Source organism: Ambystoma mexicanum, chromosome 12, assembly GCF_040938575.1.
Source record: "Ambystoma mexicanum isolate Mex_15411 chromosome 12, UKY_AmexF1_1, whole genome shotgun sequence".
Taxonomy (NCBI): Eukaryota; Metazoa; Chordata; class Amphibia; order Caudata; family Ambystomatidae; genus Ambystoma; species Ambystoma mexicanum.
In genome coordinates this window covers 85,703,536-85,730,100 of record NC_090936.1, presented here as the reverse complement: position 1 = coordinate 85,730,100, position 26,565 = coordinate 85,703,536, and the positions used below count along the sequence as shown (strand labels likewise).

General features: G+C 47.0%; 1 protein-coding gene across 1 annotated transcript in view; it reads left to right on the top strand.

The window, feature by feature from the left end:
* Window positions 1-1,512: 1,512 nt before the first annotated feature.
* The window catches only part of CCDC146 (coiled-coil domain containing 146), a 1,748,551-nt gene continuing 1,723,498 nt past the window's right edge, over window positions 1,513-26,565 (top strand). The window contains exon 1 of the mRNA XM_069628051.1: window positions 1,513-1,676. Within this exon, the coding sequence (XP_069484152.1) occupies window positions 1,649-1,676 (28 nt within the window). The 5' untranslated portion in view covers window positions 1,513-1,648. The remainder of the gene's footprint in view (window positions 1,677-26,565) is intronic.

The following is a 26,565-nucleotide window of genomic DNA, read 5'->3' as shown; positions in this document are numbered from 1 at the left end:
CCCATCCTCTATACATTCTGCCTACAGTGACCAACATATCATACTTCCCTGTGTAACTACCCACCAATCCAGTGTATGTCAATAGCTGCGGGATTGGTGCATATTGCGACAGTGTGCTGCCAAACAATCCTTCTTTTCTATGTGTCATTATTCACTCCCTTGCAGCAACGGTGTAAGCAAACTCGCCCGCCTACGTAATCACTAAGTGCCTCATTGCTCTCCCATACATTCAGCCCTTACATTAGGGGGGTTGTACCCAAGCCGTACACACTTTCTACATGGCATGGCCATGCAGTGAAAAGGCTACGCCTTACCCGGACCCACAGCAAGCCAAGTAAAAGAAGCAGGTTAATATTTCCTCACAAACCCACCGCAACAAAACAACTCAAACATACGACCTCAACATAACCACCGGCAGCCATAGCCTACAGCACAAAACATTGACAATATCTTCGCTTCCCCCTCTTTCACCCAGCCAATCCTGCAAAGCAGTCTTTCCAACGCCTTTCGGCGCACCACTATCTTCCGATACACCATGGCGGCGTCTCCCAAAAACTTTGACGCACAGCACGCTTCCCTCCAGCCAACCACCGGCCGCATCCACTGTTCGCCGACAGCACAGCGTACCGCGACCCAATCAGACATCGGTCCGCGTAGTGAAAAGGGAAATGGGTCTGCAGAGCGGACCCAGATATCACAAATTTTTGGGACGTACATTTCAGTGTTTTGCAAAAAATGTACCGGTCCGATTTCCACCGAACACACGAAAGCACGCTTTCTGGCCCAAGCCCTCGCTCCTGACGCAAATTTGGTGAAGATCCGTCCAGCCGTTCAACCTGTAGCCGTGCGCAAAGTATTTCCGCATTCAGTCTATGGGGGGGAACCAAATTTGGGATCCCCCCTATAACTTTCCCCCGACCGCACGAAACCTTGCCCAACTTGGCGAAAAAATTCAGAGCCGCCCATAAACTTTTTGGGGACATTTTTGTGAGGATTCGTCCAGGCAGAGCGAATTAATAAGCCGCCAAAAAAGTGCTCTTCCTATGAGTTTAGCAACTTGCGTAATATATCTATATCTACATATATATAGATATATATATATACGAGATACGAAAATGCGATATAATTTGGCCCAGCTGCGTGAAGTGATGCGTGCCTGGCATAAAATGCAGTGCCCAATACATATATGCAATAACACAGACTATATTTTAAAACCTATGCATTTAGGCCCTTGAAACGTGTCAATATGACCTATCCTTTGAGGTTGGGACTCTATCGCTCGGTGCGGAATGTTTATCCTTCGGGATGGACACTGCTTCCAAAGAGGACGGAGTTCGGCAGTTCAGGATCCGGCTCGCCACAGCTGCTCGCGCCCATCTTCATTCTGTACGCTACGCTGCGTTCAAATGAGGGAATCGAAGGCGGCTGCCTACGCACTAGGCCTCCAATTAAATGGAAGTTGAACGCGTCGGATTCCGCCCCCAGCGCTGTGGGCGGGGTGTCTGCTTGTCTCCTTGGTAACGGACGCGGTGGTGGTTGCTTGCGCTGCCGGGCCTAGAGGAGAGAGAGAGAGAGAGAGTGAGCAAGTGAGCGACGCAACTGGCAGTTCACCTGGCAGTGATTGAGGGTCTTGTTTTTCGCGTGCACTATGTCTGACCCTTTCAAGTTTGACCGAGGTAAGGGAATTACGTCAATGCTCCTCTGCCCGTTTCCAAGGCTGTGATTTGGTAACACCTTTTCCCTGTTGGTTCCCTCATCAGCGGGCTTGCGCAGTGCCACCAAAACTGTGCCGCCCGTAGCCAGTCTCTTTCTGTAGAAAATAAGTCTAGAAATAATGCCACTGCCACTAAAGTTTCTTAGAAGCCACTGTTTACGAATTCACAATAGTGTAGAAATTTACCCAGGGTTTCTCGTCAGCCCGATTCTCCCTAAACATTTGTGTATAATTTTTGTTCCCAGCATTGCACGCTATGTGATAACTATCATCTCGCTGTAGGTACAGTCATAACCTAGTCTCATTCAGCTTGAGACATTCAACTGCAAAATGAGAATCTGACATATCTCTTTCAAGCAAAGGAAGTCCTTTCAATATGATTGTTATGCTGGAGTGTTAGGTTATATTTTATTACAGGGTTTTACACCAGGCTCTGTTGCCATGCATGTGGTCTCTTGGCGCTCTGGTGTACCTGAGGTAAATTGCAAACTTGCTCTGCTGTTATGTTAATGTCTACAGTTTGGAAGTAAGCAACCGAGTACTGTGTGTGCTGTTGTATCCCGACTGGAGTCGGGTGTAATAAGGAATATAATAATGCACATGAAATGAGTCGGAGCAATGATATGCGGGAGCCGGGGTCTGTGGCTTCTGAGCTCTTTAATCATCGGCGCGAAAATGGCGCCTGAGGCGGTAACCCTGACTCTTCCTCTCTACCGTGGGGCGCAGCCCATAACAAGTAAACAACAATGGAAATGGGACTTGGCTCCCAATTAAACAGGGCTAATGAATATAAACAAAGGACACAACATCCCCCCCCCCACTTAAAGAGAGAGGGGACTTCAGTTAATTTCTTCTATCCACCTGATTGGTCTGCGTACAGTCCGTTTCGACGGGCTTCGTCTCGGGGTCACTGTTCTGTTTGTCGTGGTATCGCTGTCACTGTCATCGGCGTCCCGATCTTCCACTCTGTATTCAGATTCTGGGTCTGACTACTCATATGTGGCTGTAGTGGTTGCGTTATCGAGCTCTGAATTTCCTCCAAAGGTTTTGAAGAATGATGAGTTTCTCATGATGGTTCCGTGCGGGCTCGCTGCTGTTATCATGGACCCGTTGTTATGGGTCACTGTCATGGGTTCGGGTCTGAACGCAGGGGTACCCTTGGTGTTTTGATCCTGTCGTACCAGTACCACGTCACACACTTTAATCTGGAATGCTTTTGCTTGTCTTTTCCTTCAACAAAAGAGAGGCCCCGCGCTAGTTTAGGTTATAGACACATAATTCACTGGATACTGATGGGATTATCACATCTGTAAAGACAGTGCAAATCTAGAGGGCAGAAGTTCTAGGAAAATACAACCTGACTTCATCAGTAATTCTGTTAAAAGAAACACATTTTAATATAAATAGTAATTGTAAAAAAGCACATAAAAACTAACATACAAAAGTGACAAGTGCTTCAAAGATAGTGCTTAGTGTTCATCAAAAAGGACTGGTTTTGTATAAAATTTGCAATTAATCTATATCTCTTCTCTGAGATACTCTGATAACATCAAGCATACAGGTCAACATGTAAACAGTTTTAGATACTTGTAACATTGGTTCTTCACTGAACATTAAACCGCACAATATGCACATACAGAGACCATCATTATATAATGTCTCTGATTATGATGCCTAAGTCAACATATACCTAGAGTGCATCAAGGTTAGTTAGTACTCGTTTAGATACTGCTCAGTTGTATCTGCGTAAGCCCAACATGTTTCGTTCCTTCCATAATTCAAACTAATAATAGGAACGTCTTCAGGGGAATAGTTGAGCCAGGGCCAAAGGGCATTTAGCCTAACTAGTGGTGGTATCAAATGGACACTTGAAGAGTTGATGTTGACATAACAGTGTGAATTTTTGGATGGTTTATCCCTTTCAGCACATAAGTTAAGTGCCAATCTTACTTCGTTGGTGTTAAATACAGAGAAGTGGATCCAGTGTCAACCTAATAATAAAAACAACAAACCATAAACTAGTTAGTGTGGTTGCTTTAAGACGAGTACATCATTCATGAATTAACTAAGTTAGATGTATATGGGAGCTTACCGTTTCTCAGTGTCGGTTAAGCATCCTCGAGATACTGCACTGGGTTTCCAAGTCGCAGTTCAAAAAGGGGACCCTGTGGACATACACAAATGACAGGACACTCAGTCCCCTAAGATGTAATGATAGAGAAGGGGAAGCTAAACAACATATAGTTGCTTACTTGACTCGTGTCTCTAATTTAAATACGCAGGTTGTTATAGTAGCAGTAATAGTGGTGGTTCATGAGAGACATCGGATGGGCAGGATGGTGGATCAATCTGAAGTGAATAGATACTAGGCTGAGTGCCCAAATAGTATGCAAAGGTCTAATTTCGTTTGTGCATCTGTACAAATATAAATCATGCTGAACAAGGCTAAAAGCTCTCTGAATGCATAGGGGCAGATGGTAAAAGATGGAGCTCGGTCTCCCCAAGTATATGGTAGTAAGGACGAAGAGGGGAACGTAGCACCATACGGCACACAATTGTTGTGTGGATCTGGGAATATCGAAATTTAAATCGCACAAGTATACGGTAGTGAAAAGAGAGAAACGTGAGAGATACCTGTTAGTGGTTGATCTCAGCAAGCGCTCGAGTATTGAGACTTCTCGTGGTCCCCTCTTCCTGATGGTTCGGAGAAACTGTGCTGTCGGACACCCGATGGAAAATGAATATTCACGGACCGTATGTGCGCATGCGTGCAGCAAACGGCAGTAATTCCTGGGTTACCACGCATGTGGAGGACAGTACATAGCGTATGTGCTTATGTGTATATGTAACACTACTCCCCTTAAAAGTTTTGCTTGTCTCATCTGATCTGAGTATGTTTTCATTTTTCCCTTGCTCGCCTTGTCACTGGCCGTGAGTCTTCGATGATGGTTGTGGGTGGACGGACATGAGGGTTATGAGGAAGTCTTGTCTGTATGATTCGGCCGAACATTAAGGTGGATGGACATTCACCTGTGGCGCTGTGCGGAGTGTTCCGATATTCTCTTAGCAGTGTGCAGATTGCTTGCATAAACGACCCATTGGTGATGGAACAGACTTGCAGTGCCCTTTTGAGAATGCTCATAAATTTCTCAGCCATTCCATTGGCTTGTGGCCACAGGCGTGTTATTTTTCTGTGCTGGAATCCCAGATGCTCCGCAAACATTGCAAAGTCATGGCCACTGAAGGGTGGCCCATTGTCCGACTTTACTGTTGAGGGAATTCCATAGTCAGCAAATGTCTTGTCCAGGGCAGGTATTATGGCCTGTGTACTTCTGGGAAGCGTGACATTTCATCCACAATGACGAGTACATATTTTCTGTTTGCTAAAGGTCCAAACATGTCAACTGCCACCTCGTCCCATACCTGTAGAGGCATTTCAGATGGCCTTAGTGGTGCTGGGAATGTTCTCGGGGCCACCGCTTGACATGCGATGCATTTTCTCAGAAGACTTTCCACTTTTTCATCCATTTTTGGAAAGCAAACTTTTGTCCTGAGCTGTCTTTTTGTGGATACTACTCCGCGATGCCCAGCGTGTGCTATGTCCAGTACTTGTTTTTGTAAGCTGGATGGAATCACAAGTCTGTTTTCTTTGAGGAGCAGTCCCTCCGGGGACTTGGACAGGGTGTGTTGTATGAGTTTGAATGTGCGCAGTTGTGCTTCCTCCTGGGCAGATAAACTCAACTTGTCCTGATCTTTCACATGCCACCGGCCCGATTGTATGCACTCCTGTATGATTTGTAAGAGTTTGTCTTTACTCGTGGCTTCCACCAATTGAGCTGTGGAGATGTGTTTCGGGAGTGTGTTGTTGACAAGGTAGTTGACGTATTGGTTTGCTTTTGAAGATTGACGCTCCTTTTGGGCCGGCAAAGGGTATCTGGACAGGAAGTCTGCTGGGTTACTGTCTTTTCCTGGTCGATGAATGATGGTAAATGAGTATTCCTGTAGCCGCAATCCCCACCGGGCTATGCAAGGTGGCATTTTGGCTGTGGGTTTGCCGTAAATCGTCGTGAGTGCCTGGTGGTCTGTGACACTGGTGAATGGGTGACCATACAGAAAGAGATTGTAATGCCCGCACGCCCACACGACTGCCAGGCTTTCCTTTTCAGGTTGAGAATAGGCGCACTCTGCGGGTGACAAACTTCGGCTTGCGTAGGCCACTATACGTTTAGGTCAGGGGTGCACAACTGATTTTGACAGAGGGCCGAAAGTACTTTACATGATGGCTATAGTGGGCCGAAAAGTAAATGTGGGCGGGATGGTAGGCGGGGAGTGGCAGGAGGCTTTTTCAACCCCCAATTTGTATTAAACACATGGAAAAAGAATATGTTTTTGAGGGCTAACGATTTTTATTTGCATTTCAAACTTACATTTTGTACTACACATTTTCCATTGTTATAATTTATTTCTATTTATTGTATATCGTCTGTTTAATTTATATATATTTTATTGACCCTTGATTGGACATTCCGTTATTTTGGACTGCTATAGTTTGCTGTTTGGGATGCCCAAGAGGAGTATGGCCTTCATTGAGTCAGGTTTCCTCAAAAAGCAAAGGATGTTCATCTCCTAACTGTGCCTGTTTTAGCTTTATTATTGGGTTCCCTCTTGGAGTGCAACACTATGCCCCATGGCCCCCTCACCCCCAACCAAACACTATGCCCCATGGCTCCCTCACCCACAACCAAACACTATGCCCCATGTCCCTCATCCCCGACCAAACACTATGCCCCATGGCTCCCTCAACCAAACACTATTCCCCATGGCTCCCACCCCCAACCACACACTATGCCCCTTGGCCCCCACACCCCCAACTAAACACTATGCCCCATGGCCCCCTCACCCCAACCAAACACTATGCCCCATGGCTCCCACCCCCAACCAAACACTATGCCCCATGGCCCCCTAACCCCCAACCAAATACTATGCCCCATGGCCCCCTCACCCCCAACCAAACACTATGCCCCCTGGCCTCTCACCCCAACCAAACACTATGCCCCATGGCCCCCTCACCCCCAACCAAACACTATGCCCCATGGCTCCCACACCCAACCAATACCCATACAGACCTGAACCCCCCCCCACCCCCAACTCAGCACAAACACTCTCAAGCATGCACCCATGCAGACCCAAACCCCCCACCCCCCAACTCAGCACACACACTCTCCAGCATGCACCCATACATACCTGAACCCCCCCCACCCCCCAACTCAGCGCACACACTCTCAAGCATGCACCCATACAGACCCTGCATCTCAACATACACCGCACTTACACTCCAAAACAAACATTCATGCACACCTTAACCCCCCCACCCCCGTATCTCAACAAACACTGCACAAACATACAAAAACAAACATTCATGCATACCCGACAACCCCCACCCCCGCATCTCAACATGCACAACACAAACATACAAAAACAAACGTTCATGCACACCCGACACCCCCCACCCCCGCATCTCAACAAACACAGCACAAACATACAAAAACAAACATTCATGCACACCCGACAACCCCTCACCCCGCATCTCAACATACACAACAGAAACATACAAAAACAAACATTCGTGCACACCCGACACCCACCCCCGCATCTCAACACAACACAGACATACACACAAACATACAGCAGAATAGACCCGACACGCAAACACAAAAAAACAGACAACTTACCGGACGTGCTGGAAGGCAGGCTAGCTGGAACGCTGGCGAGGTCTCTGGCACTACGGCTGGCGTGGGTGTGGAAAGGCTAAAATGCCTTCCGGCATCAAGCCTTCCTGGCCACGCCAGCCGTAGTGCTGGCCGTCCATTGGTGCAGCACACAGGCACTACGTGGCTCGTAGGAGTTACGTGGTCCGGGTGCCCTGAGCCAATGAGGGCCAGTGTTTTGTCCGGCCCGGAAGAGAAGAGTTTCAAAGACTTTCCTAATGGATGGCGGCTGATGCTGCTTGCGGGCCGCACTCCATTAGGAAAGTCTTTGTTCCTCGGTGGCCGGACAAAATGCCATGGAGTGCCGTATGTTGTGCACCCATGGTTTAGGTGAATTCGGTGAAGCTCCTGGTCTGGACTGGGCCAGGATGGCTCCAAGGCCAACCGGGCTAGCATCCACAGTAAGTTCAGTGTCGTATGCGGGATCATAATAAGCCATGCACGAGGCTGATGCGATGCAACGCTTGATCTCTTGAAATGCTTCCTCGCACTCTGTTGTCCAGTGGTAGTCTCGATCCTTCCCTGTAAGGAGCCTTAGTGGTGTGCTCACCGATGCAAATCTTGGATGTATCGGGTGCAATAACTAGCCATCCCTAGGAACGAGCGTACGGCTGATGGAGACGTGGGAGTTGGGGCATCCACCAGTGCTTGCACCTTTTCAGGATCGGGGCGCATGCCTTTACTCGAAAAATATGTGTCCAAAGAATTTTAATGTGGTTTTGCTGATTTCGCATTTCTCGGGATTTAGGGTGAGATGGGTGTTTTCTAGCGCCATGCAGACTCTCCTCAGGGTGTCATCATGACTTTCTTGTGAGGTGCCGAAAATGAGAATGTCGTCGCTATAATTTAGACAGTGAGGGATGTGTTTAATTATTTGGTGGATTTCGTTCTGGAAGGTTTCTGTGGCAGAAGATACTCCGAAGCTTAGCCTCTTATACCTGAACAGGCCTAAATGTGTTGAGAAAGTGGTGATGTATCTTGATGAGGGATGAAGTTCAAGCTGATGTTAGCCTTTGTTCAGGTCAAGCTTTGAGAACACAGTGGCTCCGTATAGTAGGTGCATCATATCTGTCATGCGTGGGGCTAAATGCTGTTACCTTTCAATGGCCACGTTTGGGGCATGCATGTCAACACAGACGCGTATACTTGATGTGCTATCTCTTTTGGGTACCGGTACTATTGGCGAGACTCAGGTTGTTGGGCTGGACGCTGGCTCAATAATGTCCTGTTGTAATAGTGATTGTATTTCATCTTCAACCTGTCGCTGTATGTTGAGCGCGATGCCCTGATAGTGTTGAGCTATCGGTGGTATGTGCGGGTTGATATGTAACTTGATTTGTCTGTCTTATAGATGGCCCAGGCCTTTGAAAAGAGATGGGGAACATCTTTTGGATCATGTCTTTTGCGCTGGAGGTGTAAGCGGACATTATTTGATACATGATGTTGATAAGCCCCATTTGTATGGCTGTTCGGAAGCTTAGTATGCTTCCCCCTGGGACTTCTTCCTTGATTACGTAGATTTGTACCTTTTGACTTTGCTCTTTGTACTGGCACCTTGCGGTGAACATGCCTTTGCATTCCAGCGGTTTGTTGGAACTGTATGGATATATCAATGTGTCGTCCTTCCGTAGCTCTTTCTTCACCTCGAGTGCTTTGTATACTATGTCACTTATAACATTGACAGCGGCCCCCGTATCGATTAGAAATTCTAAATTTTGTCCATTTAGTTGCAGCAACAATGTTGGGCTGTATTCAGCTGCTGTATTGTTGCCAATGGCATGTACATATGCTCGTTTTCTCTCCCCACTGGGTGATGATGATCTGGCAGTTCTTCTTTCTTGGGTGATTCGTCCAGGTACCCAGTGGTCGAAGTAGGGGGGAGCGGTCGGGAGCGGTGCTCCTTTACTTCTTTTATTTAAGTTTTACTGTTCCTATACTTTTATTTTAAAAAGAAACCGTTCCGGAATGGATTAGTTTTAAAACAAAAGTGTAGGAAGAAGTTAAAACTTTCACTTTCAGTGCAATGCAGTGAGCGTTCCCCTAAACAGCAGGAGAGTGTTTTTTGGGGTTTGTATTGTGCGTAGGGGGGTGCGTGGCAATGGGGTTTGTGGGGAGCAGTGCAGGCCTTCAGGGAACATAGTTCCACTACTTCTTTTTGTGCACTTCGACCACTGCAGGTACCGGATTCTTTGTCTTGGCTTTCGGTGCTGAAAGTGGTGTCTGCTTTGGCGGTGACTGGAGGTGTCTCTCCTTTCTTCTTGCCACCGGATAGATGGTGTGTGCTCCCTTGACGAGCTGGGTGAGCGCCGCCTGCTGGGCGCAGTGAATTGTCTTGTGTATTTGCGTGGACTTTCCTGCCTTGACCTTCGGCCATCTTGTTTCCAGGGCTCTCTGTTGGCCTCAGCACCTTGGTAGAACTTTATATTTTTGCAGACGGACTGAAAGTGGTTCTCACCCCCGCATTTGTCGCAGTGATGCCCTATTGCAGGACATGGTCCTACGTGTGGAAATCGGAAACCGCATCTGTAGCATTTTTTTGGTTCTGATGAGTCGGCGGGAGTGCGAATGGGGCATACTTGTGTTGCATTGGCAGTCTGCATGATAGTGATGTTTCCAAGCGACTCCGTTTGTAGTGTCAATGCTGCGTCGGCTCTTGCTATCTGAAGGATTTCCTCTAACTTCCTACTTTTCTGCAATAGTTTTTTGCGAAAATCAGGGGACCCACACCCTGCGATGGCTTGAGATTTGAGGGCCTTGTCTGTGGAATATCTGTCAAAGTCACAATATTTGGCTCTTTTCCTTAATCTCATGACAACATTATCCATACTTTCATTTTTGTCCTGTGTAGTTGTGTGAAAAACATGTCTCTCGTAATCAACATTCCTTGGGGGTGCAAAATATGTGTTCAATGAGTCAATAATACCTTGGAATGAGTCAATGCTGGAATCAGGCATTTCAAATACGATGTCATGTATCGTGGGACCTAGAGAATGTAGCAGGATACGTCTTAAGCAGCGTTCCTCCCTCACTCCTGAGGCGTCAATGTAGATGTGAAGTTCTTTTAACCATCTGGCCATTCTGGGTGCCAGGCTATTTGTGTCTGACATGTCAAAGTGTGGCATTGCTTGTAGCTGTAGGAACTCTGACTTTCTTTCCTCCCTGTTGCTGGAAGGTGTGGGGGTGGAACTGGCCTGAGGGCTTTGGAGGCCACTATCGGAGTTACCTTCAGGCATGGTTGCTGCCACGTGTAAATAGCTGCACTTCAGTGTTTTCTAGGGCAGGCCTCTCACTGTAGCTCCGTGCGGCCCGTGATGACAATGTGAAGCTGAAATGTTTGGGAACACACATGGTTTAATTTGAGGCGTTCATGTGATGTCCAGCACTTTCCTCCGTGGCGGTAAAAATCTGCAAATCTTCAGTGCAATGAGCGTGCAGGCGTGTGGGCATGCCGTTCGCGCCTGCGACGTGTCTCCACTGCTGCCTGAGCGTGGAATGCCAGTGTTCTTTGTAGCAGTAATGAGGCCGTCAGATTGCGGGCGCGGACCTTGCACCTCACTGTGGCATGGTCGAGTGGGTTCGGCTGGTTGTGACAACCAAGTTAACAGATCCTCGTCGCCATTGTTGTATCCCGACTGAGTCAGTGTAATAAGCAATATAATAATGCACATGAAATAAGTCGGAGCGATGATACGCGGGAGCCGGGATATGTGGCTTCTGATCTCTTTTATCATCGGCGCGAAACTGGCGCCTGAGGCGGTAACCCCGCCTCTTCCTCTCTACTGTGGGGCGCAGCCCACAACAAGTAAACAACAATGGAAATGGGACTTGGCTCCCAATTAAACAGGGCTAATGAAAATAAACAAAGGACACAACATGTGCGTCTGTTCTGGATCAAGGGCATTGAGGTATTGGTTTCCGTAGGGGCCCTGCTGCGTCCTTTGTGCTAGGATGCCTCGGCCGGGACTATGTTATGTACATTGGCTGGAGAGGTACAATGGTATTGCCAGAATTCCACAACATTGTGGGCCAGCACCATACAAATCAACCAATGGGGTCATGGTCTACATGAACTAAGACAGATTTATTTGTAATTGATGTTTCTTTGTTTCTGTGACCAAGCTGAAGTTTGAGCACTTTTAGTCTTCATTACATTGAAAATCAAATATGTTACTGTTAGCCAACTGCCCCTTTTGTTGACTGTATAAGAATGAAAGGTAGAAAGGACTTTGCTAGAATTATCTGCACAGATCTCTGTGTGATGCTCGCTGGGAGGGTGCTGGGAGCAGCAGGCCCGGCTGCGCTACGGCTGGAGCAATGAAGGGATACAGACACGCTGCAACTGGTGTCGAAGAGCAGAGTACCTTCCCAGGCTTTCCATCTCCCGTTTATTAATACCCATCACGTGGTCTCTCTGGACCGCGCCATCCATCACATGGTGTGGCCGTGTCTTCTTTGGATGCTCACGCCCATCGGTAGATACCATTTAGGATGTACCCCTGCAATCGAGTGGAGGGTAGTAGTCGTCTGTGGAGCGAGTATCGTCCTCCGTCTTCTCTCCTGGGGGTGGTCGGCCTTGCTGGCCTTTTTCCCATCTCTTGGTTCAGCAGTCTCTTGTGATGCAGTCCCTGGGGGTTCTCCCCGTTCTTCTGCAGGTGGTGTTTGCTCAGCCGACATAGGGTGTGCTCTCACACGGGCACTTACCTCTTGAGTTTCTTTCCACGTTATGTCTGGTATCTGCCTGAAGTGGGACATGTTCCTGGTGACTGTCTCTGCTCCCCGTGTGGCTATTGGTCTCGATGGGTGATGGTCCAGGGTAGAGATTCATAGGGGAGGGCCATCTTTCTGTGTGGTGTCCGATTTCTACCTAGTGCAGTGTCTCCTATTTGTAGATGAAGGAGTGTTGATCTTCTCAAGCGATCTTCCCTGGCATTGTGCTCTTGTCTTTTCTGTTCTATTTGCTTTAAGTCAGGTTGCGAGGGGTCCAAGGGATGGTGGATGGGGCGTCCTGCTTGATTGGGTACCTCGAACATCAGGGCTGCGGGACTGATTTGAGTTGCTGAGTGGGATTTTGCCGGTATGATCTGAGGAACTGGTACAGTTCCGGTAGCCATGGTCGCCCTTTGTCTTTGGCGATTCGTACACACTTATTGATGTATGCCATAAATCTTTCTGCGTCTCCATTGGCCTGGGGCCAGTACGGTGTAATGTGGTGGTGCTGGACTCCTGTGTTGTCGATGAAGAGTTGAAATTCCTTACTTTTAAACGGAGGACCATTTTCTCTTTTAAGCAGCGAGGCTATGCTGTGGACAGCAAACATGTTCTCTAACGCTGTTATGACTGAGGCCACATCGGTGGAGTTGACTGCTTCGACCACTGGGTATACTCGTCCACTGCTACCAAGAGGTAAGCTTCATTGGCAATTGTGCAGAAGTCCACACTCACTGTGTCCCATCGGCGCTCGCTTCTGGGTGGACAGGTTATAGGCTCTGGGTGTCCAGGTCTGCGTGTGGCCATACATGATGCACAGGTTTCTACAAGGGTTATGACCATCTGCTGAAGTTGCTTCATCCACACTCGTGAATTGAGGAAAGCCTGTATCTTCACGATCCCTTGGTGCCCTGTCTTGTGCAAGCTGGAGTGCTCTCTCTTGTAGGTAGTTGGGTATTACAACGCGGTGTCCCTTGAGGATCAGGCCTTCTGGGGAGACCGACAGCTCATGTCGGATCCCGGATAGAGCTTGCATCATTTCCTGTGCTTGGGGTGTCCGGTGAGCGACGGCTCTGAGGAAGGGCCTTCATTCGCCAGTTAGTATTGCTTCCTTGGTGATTTGGAGACGGGGTATTTGTTTTTCTCCTCCGCTATTTCTTCCAGTCTCATTGCTTTTGGTTTGGCACGAGCGATGATGTGACATGCATGCTCCTCCGTTTCTTTGGCTGCTTCGCATTCCGTTGCAGTGGCTTGTTGGGGGTGTCGCGATAGGAAGTCTGCAGGGTTGTCGGCTCCTTCTCGATACTGTACTTCGAGGTCAAACTGTTGCAGTTGGAGTATCCAGTGTTTAATTCTGGCTGGGGAGTGCAGTGCTGACCCCTTGAAGATTGGGACTAACGTTGTGGCCTAGGATGTATATGTGAAAATGTCTGCAGCCCCATATGATGGCGAGGGCCTCCTTCTCTCTGTGGGTGTAGTTTCTCTTTGTGGGAGTAAGGGCTCTGCTGGAAAAGGCGATGGACACCATGGTTCCTTCCCAGTCAGTCTGTGTGGGGACTGTTCCCAGGCCAACAGGGCTGGCATCGACCAGTAGTTCTGTTTTCTGCGACGTGTCGAAGAAGGCCATGGTGGTGTCGCTGGACAGAGAGTCTTAGCATTTAAAAAAATCAATCTCTTGGGTTTCGACCCCCACTACTACCTCCATTTTGCTTTTGCTTTTGTGATTTCTCGCAGGTGGGGTAGCAATGGTGCCTAGGTCGGGGATGTTGCCATACCTAGGAAGGGGGAGGAGGGGCCTGGGTGTTTATGATGTCGGCCACTTTACAAGGGTCTGGGGACACCCCTTGTTCATTGAAGACGTGTCCAAAGAAACTTGGAGTGGATTTTCCGAATTCACATTTTTCCGCATGGAGGGTCAGCCCGGACTCTTCCAGTCGTTGGAGCATTGCAGCTAGCCGTCTGTTGTGTTATACCTCTGTTTTGCCGTAAACTAGAATGTCGTCACTGACATTGGTGACTCCTGGTAGGTCTTGTAGAACTTTCCTAATTTCATGTTGGAATACCTCAGCTGCGGAGGAAATTCCAAAGTTGAGCCAGTGGTATCTTCTTCGCCCAAGGTGCGACAAGAAGGTTGTGATGTACATTGATTCCTTTGCCAACCAGATTTGATGGTTTTCTGATCTCAAGTCTAATTTGCTTATGACGGTGGCACCTGTTAGGTCCACAATTAGCTCATCTACTGTCACGGTAATGTGCCTTTCCCGGACTATTGCAACGTTGGGCAGGCGCAAGTCAATGCATATCCGTACAGCTTGTGGCTGTTTAGGCTTTGCTGTCACCACCATTATTCAGAGGTCTGCAAGTTTGTTCAGTTCTGTCTCGACTGCTGCTTTCATGTGGAATTGGACCCTTTCGGTTCCGGGCGGCCCTTGGCTCCACAGTGGGGTCGATGTGAAGTTTCACTGTCCTCCCTTTCAGGCATCCCATGCCTTGGAATAGTTTCCTGTGTTTGGCTAGCAGGTGGTAACTTCTTTGGAGTGGATTGCGAATGTAAACAGTATCAGCTGTAGTCTTTCTGCGGTTGGGCAGCTGGGTAATGTCTCGATGCCGGCATCAACCACGGAGATCGATGTCTTGCAGGTCTTCCCGCTGTATGAGAGGGTGGTCTTAAAGTACCATATGACTGGCAGTTTTTTTTTTTTTTTCCACCCATATTCAAATAGCTGTACTGGCTTGTGCTGCAGTGTTGGTCTGGGGTTCAGTGTTCTGAATTTTGTGGTCGGCATTACATTCACTGTGGCACTAGTGTCAATCATCATCTTCACCGGGATGTCTCCGACTGTTACCATGCAGCTGCGATTTGCTTTTGTAGGGTTGTTTGCGGTGGTCCGGCTTGACTGCCGGAATCATGTGAGCTTTTTCTCATCTTGATTTGTGATAGCGGTTTGCACGGTCTGATGAATATTCTCTGGTTAATTGGTCATCATCATCGCTGCTGCTGTCAGCGTCGTTTCCTTTGACTGCTCGGGCCCGCCCTCTGCGCATATCACAGGTCCGGTTGGGCTGCCTCCGTGGGCGGTGGTCTGGTTGCTGTGGGCGGAAGGGTTGCACGCTCCTAGATCTCAGATCACTTTTCCATTCGCTTTCCTTTGAGGCGAGTGTTCCTTAGCTCTTCGGGTGTTGAGGCATTCTGACGCATAATGGTTGATTTTTCCACACTTGTAGCATGTGGTGCCGTATGCTGGACATAATTCCACTTTGTGTTGTTGGCCTCCACACCATAGGCAATCTTTGGGCTTGCTCGCTGCTTTGCCCCTGTTTGGGTTGGTACTGCCGCAGTGCATTGATGGTGGTCATGCAGTTGTGCAGCGTTTCTTTGTCGAGTGGAAGGCGACTCCTCATCTGTTCCATTTCTGCTACGGGCTCGTCTGTTCTCTCACGTTGCCGTCCCATGGTGAGGATGGTGTCCAGGGGGAGATTTGTCTCAGACAGGATGGCTCTCAGAAGATTCTTGGAGGAGAGGCCATGTATGACTTGTTGTCTGACTGCGAATTCGTCATCGGGAAAGTTGCACCCAATTGCTATTTCCCATAGCCGACCATGGAAGTCTTCAATGCTTTCTTGTGTAAGTTGTCTTGCCTGGCTAATTTTGAAGTGTTCAAAGTCTGGTCTTAGTTAGGGCTAGTTTTTTCTTGTCAGGACAGTCTTCGCAGTTTCATAGTCCTCTTCAGTGCCACGGTTTGGAAGCACGTTGAAGAGTCTCAGTGCCATGGTGCCAAGGTTGAGCACGAGGAGCGTTCATTTTTCTTCATCATCATTGATCTTGCGTGATTTTAGACTAAGTTCGAATTGTTGGACCAATAGCTCCCAACCAATTCTATTCTATGGGCTTGATAGGCTCGAAAGGCTTCATGAACGTGCCCTGCGTGGTACATAACCACGTGCTGGTGTCTGGGTTGTGGTTCTGTGGCCTAGCTGGTGTCGCGGCTGGCTCTTCTGCCATGGTATGGCTTTATGTAGGTGTAGATGGCGCTGGGTGCATAGGGTAGCACGTGTGCCTGCCTAGGCGCATATTTCAGGCAGTTAGGGCTGGCTCCCAGAGGATTGGGCTGTTGCCTGGCGCTGTTATGCTGCTTTGCATCGATGATGGGCAGTGTGCTGCCCTTGGTGGCCCTGGAGGGTGACCAGCATATATGCAGGCTAATGGTGTGGGCCTGGAAGGCTAGTCATAGACACTTGTTCTCTCTGGTGGCCCATGGTATACAGCAGTGTGCTTGCTGGCGTGGCCGCAGTGCTAATAGCAGGGAATGGGCTCTGGGAGGAGCGCTGTGCCTTTGCACTACTCACGGCTTATCTCCGTTCACGTTGTCACAGTTACAGATGCCCAGGCACTGTGAGGGTTTGGGCTCGACTCCACAGTGAGTTTGCGGGCCCGAGGGTGCCTGGAGCGTGTTGGATAAAAAAAAAAAGTGGATAACTGCAAATATGTGAACCTGAGTCAATGGTGTGAGCCCTCTTAACTGATCTCTCCTCGTCGTTCTCTCTGTATTCTCGTCAGTTCTGTAGTACAGCACTCAATTTGCTTGATAGATAACATCACGCTATAAAACGTACATATTTCTGTTCTGGGTATAGATGCAGATGCATTATTTCATATAATTTCTGTTATATCGATCACAGGATCCCATTGGAACGTTTGTTAATTTATTCTGACAGTAATGTTTAGAATAGACTCTGTAATATTTATCTTCTTTCCAGCTGGTTAGAGTGGACTTTAATATAAGTGATTTATTATTAGAGTATTAGGATTTCCCTGTTAAACTCCACCTCTACTGGCATCAAATGAGTCATTTGATCGAACCTCAGTGATTGACTGAGTAGTTGGACACTGCCATCCAATTTTATAACAGTTTTTGGGCTGATGTGAACCAGTTAATGAGGGCCATTATGCCAGTAGCGGTCAGACAAAGATTCATTTAGCAAGGACAGTGGCCAACTGAAGACCCAGTGATAGGTAGGAAACTATGAATATGTGTCAACAGTTGTACATAGTTATGAGGGCTCAATCCAACCTGCTATAGTGCCCTGACCACTCAGTGCACAGAGTCATACTTATGTTACATACAAATCAGCTCCCTTTATTAGAAATACGAGGAGCTCAGATGAAAATCAGTGGGGAAGCCAGAGTATGTTCCATGTATAAGTTAACAGGTCAGAAACAGCATGGCATGTCTTTAATGAATGTGTTGAAATTAGTAGTTCCTACATGTGCATCTTGGGGAAGTTGGTACATCATTATGACGCGATAAAGACACAAGAAGTTTGTAACTACTGTTTAAACACTGATTCCACGTCAAGGCAAATAGCACTTTATCGTTCATGGAAAGTCATAGATGGAAAATTGAAACAGTTAGAATTTAATTTAGCAAGTGGATGAATAGAAAGTTTTTGAAGCACAGAAACAAACTGCCTAGTCAATATAATCCACTGAAAGTTTAAAGTTGATTAGATTTATATGTGTTTTAAGGTAACAGTGAGAACTGTTAGACTTATTTTAAACTCTTAAACTGTACATTTTGGTGTTGTAATTTTTATTTTATTTGTGAAAAGTTCTAACAAACTAAATACAATTAAATAAATAGGTAGGAAACTAGCACATGCAAGGAAAGCACTATTAACATTTGTCCCCTAGATGTGCCCCGGGAAAAGAGATTGGTGCAAGATCCACAATTGCAAGCAGAACAAAGGGGAATCGTCAGCTGACTCATTTTTCAAACTTCATATAGTGTTTACACAACACTCGGATATCCTTAAACCTTCGGAGATCACAGAGGAGTTGTTGCTTGCTCCTTTGTTGCTGGACTGCAACCTAAGCTCCAGCCGCAGCTGCTCCAAATGATCAGCGGTGGGTGGTAGCCTAAGCCCCGCTCTGAGCCAGTGACTGTGGCAAATGATTGTGTCACTTCCCAGGAACAGAAAAATGAGAACATTGAGATCAAACCTATGCACCTACAACTGAAGAACCTTCAGGGACACGTTTTTTCAGAGGGGCAAGGAGCTTTCTGAGGGGAGAGCACAAGAGAGCTTCAAGTGAGAGGTAGGGGAGCTGTGTAGGATTTACAGGGTGGGGTTGTTACCTATTCATATAGCTTGTAATCATTATTGTAAGCATGAGGGCCATTGGAAAAATGAATGCCCTAAACAAACCCAGTGCAATTGTTTACCCCTGGGTATAGACTGACTTCTTATCCAAATGCTCCTAAATTTAAGCCACAAAAGTCAGCACTGAGCACACCATTTAATGATAAATGACAGCCTGAGAGAAAATCTTGCCATGTACCCCCTTGATTCAAGTAAACCAGGCTGGCCCATACATACAGTGTAAGGTAGTAGAGCAAACACTTTTCTGCCTAGCATATATGGGGTGTAGTTGGTCAGGGATTTGTTATGGCTGATTTCCCCTTTTCCTCCACGACCATCAGTGCAGTATGCATATAAAATGCACTAGCGCCACCCCCGGTTTCTGTTGCCCTATGGGCAGTTACTAAAAAACACACATTCTTATTGAGACCGATCTGCTCCTATAAACCTATTTGGAAGAAACTTTGTATGTGAATTAAATTGCACTATTTATTGTACCCCAATAGGGCATTCTTAATTATCCCTGTCAAAACACTGATGCAGTGTTGGCTTTGATACACAATACACCATCGTCTAACTCTGATTCTAAAGATGCACTCCTCTACAGAACTTACTGATTTGCTATTATGACCACGTGCTCAGTGAGTCACAAGAGAATACCAGTTTGTTTGTTTGTTTTTATTATAAAAATTTACATAAACAGGCAATTTGGGGATTCACAGTCTAGGAGGGATGCCTGTATGATTCAGCCTTTGAGTGTGCTTCTACTTCCCTATCATAGACTCCCTATTACCACTAGTCATAATGTACCACTAGTCATAATGTTGTGTCAGTTCAATAGAGCCAGGGTGCCCCTACCATATGGTTATATACCTGATCTAGGCAGAGCCTAAATGCTGAAACCTTGTTGCTCTAGCTCCATCAGGGACATCCTTGGTCACCTTGCAGGGTACTCTTTGGCCTGGTTCCTTTCACCTCTAAATGACCATCTCTCAATCTACTGATCTTCTCTCACTCTTTCTCTACACTTTGTATTCTGGTCTCATCTCTCTTTAGCCCAGCTCCTTTCTCCATCATGTTCAAGGGCTCTCCTGATCTCTCCTTCCCTCTTCTCTTGTCCACACCGTCCACCTTCCTCCCAACTTTAACAGCTTCTCCCCAAAACTCACTCCTACCAACAGCACTGTGATTCTGCCCCCCTTCACCCTCATGCCTCTCACTTCCATTTCTTTCTCTCACACACCTATTCTGAACCACCCTCGCCTTTCTTTCTCTCTCTCCGTCTCTCCCTCCAAACTACCTCTAACCACTCTCTCTCACTCGCACTGAATTGGTACCACTCTCTCTCACCCCAAACACCTTACATCCTCTCTCTCTCTGGACTGTTAATCCTCCTTCTCTTGCTCTATCAACTTACTCTGCTATTTTCTATAGCTCTCCCCTTCCTGTCTTGAAACCTCCCTCTGATTCTTTTGGTTGCAAGACTCGCCTGCTTCCCCTGGACCATCTCTGTCTGAGTTATCCCCTTGAGGGCAGGGACTTCCTGTGGAAGATTTCCTAAGGACCTCTAACCGCACCCCCTTTTCAGCCCCCTTTTTTTCTATATTGTCCATGTAGTCACTGGAATAGTTTGTTTTCCTCAAAATTAAATTTGACACAATATTCCATTCTAATTGCATTCCTAGCACATGGTCTCAGTCCCTCATAGTGCCTATTTTCAACAAAAGGTGACCTTCTTGATGCAGCTAACTATAGGCTGATCGCACTTACTGATGCCTCTTCAAAGATCTTCTCCATTCTAATTCTGAAAGATGTGGAGAGGATCATTCAACACTCTGCTATTTATCACGTTTTCAAGTGTGATTTGGTAAACAGATGGGGACATCACTTAACGCAACCATTTTGGATCACCTATTAGAGACAGTTAAGCACAGTTCAACAGGGCCAATATTCATGAGATCATTGGGCATGAGATCAACCTTTGACTGTGTCATAAGAGTGATTCTGTGGCAAAAACGACTGAGATATGGCATTCCTGTAATCCTGTCTCAGTTGGTGTCCATGTTCCATCGAGACACTTCATATAGAATTTGCATCAATCAAGAAGGATCCTTAACTCGTTCAATTGTCCCAGGAGGATAGCTTAACAGCAACGTGGGCGCCTTGGAAGCAAGACGACACAAAGCAACACAGGTTCGATCCCCGGGTCCGCGCTTAGAAACCGCTGGGTGTTTAAGCGCGTTATAAATACGCAACTAAGACAAAAAAATAACAATTACGCAACTAAAAAAACGGAACAATTCCTGTAACGGCGCCTCGATGCCGCGGGCTGTTTGAGCGCTTTAAAAAAATGCAAAAATAAAATAAATTCAAACATATACAGGAGTCAAACAGGGGTGCAATATGGCTGCCATCCTGTTCAACCTTTATATGTGTGATATGGACGAAATTTGGAAAGGTTAAAAAATAATTCCTGTCAGACTACGCAATTTGAGACGCCATTGGTTAGCCTTTGCAGAAACTTGATCTTTTTTGATTGAATACCCATCGGACTGCAGGCCAAACTTCTTCTCTTTATGCAATTCGCCACTGCACACAATTTAACAGGCTAATGCTTATAAATCCAAACATTTGGTTTTCTCAGGGTCCAAAAGATTAAAAACTTTGATTTGGACTTTGGGATCAGAAGAAATTGAACGCGTTATGAACTTGAAATACCTTGGATATAACCTGTGTTATTCCTCTTCGGTCACCATATGGAAAGAGTCTTTAGTCAGCAAAGTGCAACCTCTGGTGTCTCAGATGAAGTGTCTCCTCAGCAAGCTTTGTACATTTTCTTTGTTACCAGCCATCAAATAGTATGTATCTAAGGCTGAACCAATTCTACTCTATGGGCTTGATATGTGCCTTCTTGATTTGGGGGACTACCTGAGTAGTCTTCAGTATCGCATATGGAAGCAAGTGCTGGGGTTCTCATGCCCTATACCCAATGCAATAGTTAGGCACGAATTGGGGCTCATCTCCTTACCATCACGACTTATTTGGACCCGCATCCAAACTCTTTATATGAGATTTGAAAAGAATGATAAAGGAAAGCTCTCCTAAATCCATACTAAAATATGGGTTAAGAATGCATTCCCTGTTGTTCGATATTGATGCCTCCGAAGACGAACTAATTAGTTGTCCTGGGAGTGTCAAAAGTAGCTTTATAATCATGATTGGTCCACTACCATTGATACGTTGGGTATTTACAAGCTACACAAAGGGTATGATTGTTTTATGCGAAAAAGAAAACACTTGTGTCCCTATTTGTGCTTCCCTTGTAACAATGCACAGACACTTTACATGAGATTCAAATGTAACAATTTCTCAACTAGAGCAAGCACAAAACATTGGGCTAGATCATTGGTTATAGTACACACTACAACTTTTTGATTTTGCTCCAGCTCTTCTCATCTGGAAACTTTGAGACACTTGGTAACCATCTATGCCACTTTGAACCTATCAGGCAAAAATATTTGGATGTGACAACATTGGTGAAACTGAGTTTTCCAGAAACGTATTTTGTTCAAGACTCATGTGTGGTGAAAACGATGCTTTGATTATAGCCCGCACTCTTTTTTAACAGTTTTGAATTTACAATTGCAGTAAGTCTGTTTCACATTTTTTTAATGTAAAAACATGGAATTGAGTAATGGTTTATGTAACAAAGATTTTCTACTGCTTATCCTCTAGGACTTAAAATGTTTTTTCCTTTTTTCTCTCTCTCTCTGTATTTATTGTATTGATGTTTTAAGATGGTTTATTCAAAACCAAATACAAATTAAAAAAGTAGTTTTCTGTTCCCTACCTGGATCACGGAAGCCTTGCCTACAAACATTTTGGGAAAGGATCCCTGGTCCCTCCAGTACTAGCCAGCTCCCGGTTGGTTGCAACTCCTCTGCTGCTGCGCCGTTGCTTCCCTATAGCAAGTCTAGGGTTTGTGGGGTGGGTGTTTGGTTGCATATTCAGCTTCTGGAGGGGAAGCCTAGTCCATTTCCATTTTGGTCGCCAGTCCTTCTCTGCTGTTGCAGGCTATGTCTTGTGCATTCGGCCCAGGCGCACTGTGGTACTTGTGATTTTTCTCCAAATGGTGTTGCTTGGGAATTATTATCCACTGCAGGTCTCAGCTGAGTCTGGTGCGTTCTTGGCACTGGAGCTTCTTGTGATCCCCTTAAAGTATCGAAAAAGAGACCTGGCCAGCACAGAGATTTATGTGAATTGAGACAGATGTCCCAAAGTAAATGTGCGGCTCTATGTATACAGGGGAGTCAGGCCTCGTTGACCCCCTGAACTCCCTCACATGACCTCTAGGGTAGGTCTTCCTCTGGCATTGCACTGGTAGGCCTCCTAACTCTGGTTGAGAGGGGTCCCGGGCTTTCCTGTCACATTATCCATAGTTCCAAGTTCGCTTTGGTCTACACATAATAATAAAGTGGGATGCATTCGTAATGCAGAACTACTGCGCGCTAAGGTAGACTAGTAAAAAGAATTGCCCAAAATTAACTGCACCCAGAAGCTGAAGAAGGTATAGCTCCAGTTATGGCCGTAAAGAGTAGGGGTGCACACGCATGTGTAATGTCTCTAAGAGAACTTGTCATCATTCATACATGCATATTTAACCTGTAAATCAAATCTTTGCATTTCAGGTGCAAATGGGCTGTAGTCACAAGGCCACTTGGGACAAAAGACAAAACAGAACCATGTATCGCTACACAGTAGGCCCAAATGCACTCCCAGAGGGACCAAAGTCCCAAATCTCATTCACTGCATAACATTTGTAACATTACACAGATGTGGAAAAATCAAAGCTTCCATTTCAAGTCAATCTTTCACATACAAACGGTAAATCAAAGATCGAAAGGTAAATCGGAGAACATATATATCCTCAAAAAGTTGAATTCATATTTCGTAAAAAGTATATATACACTGGTTTTTATTGTTATTCAAATTAGATCTCCAGTGTCTGTATTTCATCAAATTATTTGTGTTCAAATGTACAAAGCAATATCCCAACTGACTTAGTTGGGTTTAGTCACACACAAATTATCACAAATTGCTACAGTCTGTCACAGACGTTAGTGTTTACAAAAATTCACACAGCAGTCTATTGCAATAACATATATATCCAAATCGCTCACTGTTGATGTTTCCACAACCAACGCATTTCGGATCTTTGATCCATCTTCAGGTTTTGAGCTTTAATGTTCCAAGTCAATAAGACTCCTTTCAAGAGGCCCTACAGGGTAATGAGAATGAACATTTCAAGATTGGGACCAATCTGATTCTATATAACATATTAAAAGTGGTCAAGAGAAGTACTGACCTCTGTAATGCTGTAAAGAGGACCAATAATGGACCTAAAAGAAGTAAACACAAAAAGTACCAATGTACTCCTTAATACATATCATTCCAATCAGAAGTCAAGAACACAGAATAAATCCCTAACAATAGGATTGATAGAGACTCACCCAGTCCTCAGGGCGAAATCCTTACAGACTGGGCACGAGTGGATTGCAGTCGAGTGACACTCTGAAAGTTGTGAGAGAAGCTAGGTGAGTAAAAATCCCAGACACCGTTGTTGCAAAGTCGACCCTCCTCTGGTTTTAGGGGCTTCCTTGACCTCAAATCTCGCAGAGTGGATACTCCTGCGGGGAATAACCGCTGTAGACAACAACGCACACAGTTTTTTTCCCGCTCCTCAGCCTCCTCATCAGGTGGCACCGCCACTGATAAACCTGCCAAATGAGGGTTTTCAGCGCTCGCACGAGACCCCGGTGGGAGGACGCATTGCGTCTCATTGGGAGGCGTGGCAGACCATCACAGAAGACAGATGGGTCTTGTCAGTCGCTCGAGCGGGCTTTCGCTTACCTTTACCCCCTACCCCACCCCTCAACCCTCCTTTTCAGCTGTCGGGCTCACCCTCCCTCAAGGCCGAGGTTCAGAAACTTCTGGACCTCAGAGCTGTGGAACCCGTTCCCCTTGGGGAGCGAGGGGAGGGCTTCTACTCCCGGCTGTTTACGGTGCCCAAACCCAACCAGGCTGGCCTGCGCACCATCCCAGACCTTTCCCAGTTCACTCTTTTCCTACCCCAAGAGAAATTGAAGATGATCATGCCCGGCCAGATACGCTCCTCTTTGCAGATGGGTGATTGGCTCAGCGTGGTGGATCTTCAGGATGCGTACATGCATATCCTGATTTGGAATCCACACAGGAGATACCTCTGCTTCTCTTTGGGAGAGGAGCACTTCCAGTTTCGGGTGCTTCCTTTTGGCCTCAGCTCGGCGCCGCGTGTTTTCACAAAGATGATGTCGGTGATTGCGGTCTATCTTCGTCTCCAGGGTATCCACGTGTATCCTTATTTGGACGACTGGCTCTTACGCAGCCCTTGTCTGTTGACAGCAGCGGGCAACCTCCAGTCTCTCCTTCAGCTCCTGTTTCCATCTTGGGCTGTCGGTGAACTGGCGGAAATCCTCCATGACGGTCTCACAGGACCTGATCTTCCTGGGTTTTCGTTGGAACACGATCGACTGCAGAGTGTATCTGACCAGGGACAGAATGGCGGATCTGTTGGCCACATGTCAAATGTTTGCGCAGTCGGAGAGCATGTTGGCATGGTGATTCCAGAGGCTTCTGGGCCTCATGGCCTCGTGTGTACTGGCTCTTCCTCTTGCTCATCTCAAAATGAGACGGACCCAGATGGCTCATCGGAATTCATGGCGTCAGGCAGTGGATCCGGATTCCATGCAGATAATGATTCCGGATTCCATGAGAGTGGACCTGGACTGGTGGTCATCTCTCAGCAACCTGTCGGTGGGCGCAGGGTTTCAGGACCCAGCCCCCATGGTGACGATCATGACGGACTCCTCCCTTCTGGGGTGGGGTGCGACGTTAGATCTTCTTCAGGTCTCGGACCTCTGGTCGCCTCAGGACAAGCTCCTGCACATAAATCATTTGGAGCTTCTGGCGATCTTTCTGGCGCTCAGGGCGTTCAGACCGCTCATTGTCAACAAGGTGGTCCGCATAAGAACGGACAACGTGGTTTCAATGTATTACATCAACAAGCAAGGGGGCACCAAGTCTCCCCCACCCCCCTCGTGGACCTGTCCATCCAGATTTGGGAGTGGGCCGTGCTTCATGGCGTCTGGCTGCTTGCAGTGCACATCTCGGGCCAGCTGAATGTCACAGCGGATGCCCTCAGCCGGCGGACAGTGGTCAGCTACGAGTGGGAGTTGAAGGCAGAGGTCCTATCTTGGATTTTCTCGCGTTGGGGCACACGCTACGGCGGTAAACAAGAAGCATCCTCAGTATGCCTCCAGAGGGGGGCTGGGAGCCTCCTCTCTGGGGGATGCTTTCGAGATTCCATGGCACAACATGAGAGCTTACGCCTTCCCGCCTCTGCCTCTAGTTCATCGAGCAATTTGGAAGTTGAAGAACTCTGTGAACTGTTTCCTTCTGCTGATAGCTCTGTGGTGGCCGGCCAGATTTTGGTTCTCAGCACTTCAACACCTGTCGGCGTATCCGCCGATCAGGTTACCAGTAACTCCCGATCTTCTTCACCAAGGGGAACAACAGATGTGGCACCCTTCCCACAATCGCTCAGCTTGGCGGCATGGTGCCTGAGTTCAAGTCTTTAGAGCATCTGAGTTTGTCTGCGGATAACATGCGCATTATCCAGGCAGCCAGGAAATCCTCGACCAGATCTCATTACAGGAGTAAATGGCTCAGGTTCTGTCATTGGTGTTTGCCGAAGAAGTTGGATCGAGGATGGCCACGATTGACACGGTGCTGTCCTTCGTGTCTTCCCTTGCAGAGTCAGGGGTTCATGTTCTGTCATGCAGGACTTATCTCTCAGCGCTTTCCGCTTACCTTTCTACAGACCTGTGTTCTTATTCTCTAACTAACCCAGTGGTGAAGAGGCATTTTGCTGGCTTGACACGCCTCTACCCTCCGGTGCGTAATCCGCACCCGCCATGGGACCTAAATGTAGTCCTGACGGTGCTGTGCCATAAACCCTTTGAACCAATGGCACCGGTGGACCTCAAGTACTTGTCTTGGAAAGTGTCTTTTCTGGTCGCCGTTACGTCAGCGAGGAGAGTGAGTGAGCTCCAGGCATTGTCGGTGGAGCATCCTTTCTTGGTCTTTCACAAGGACAAGGTAGTCCTTCGGACAAACCCGGCTTTCCTACCGAAGGTA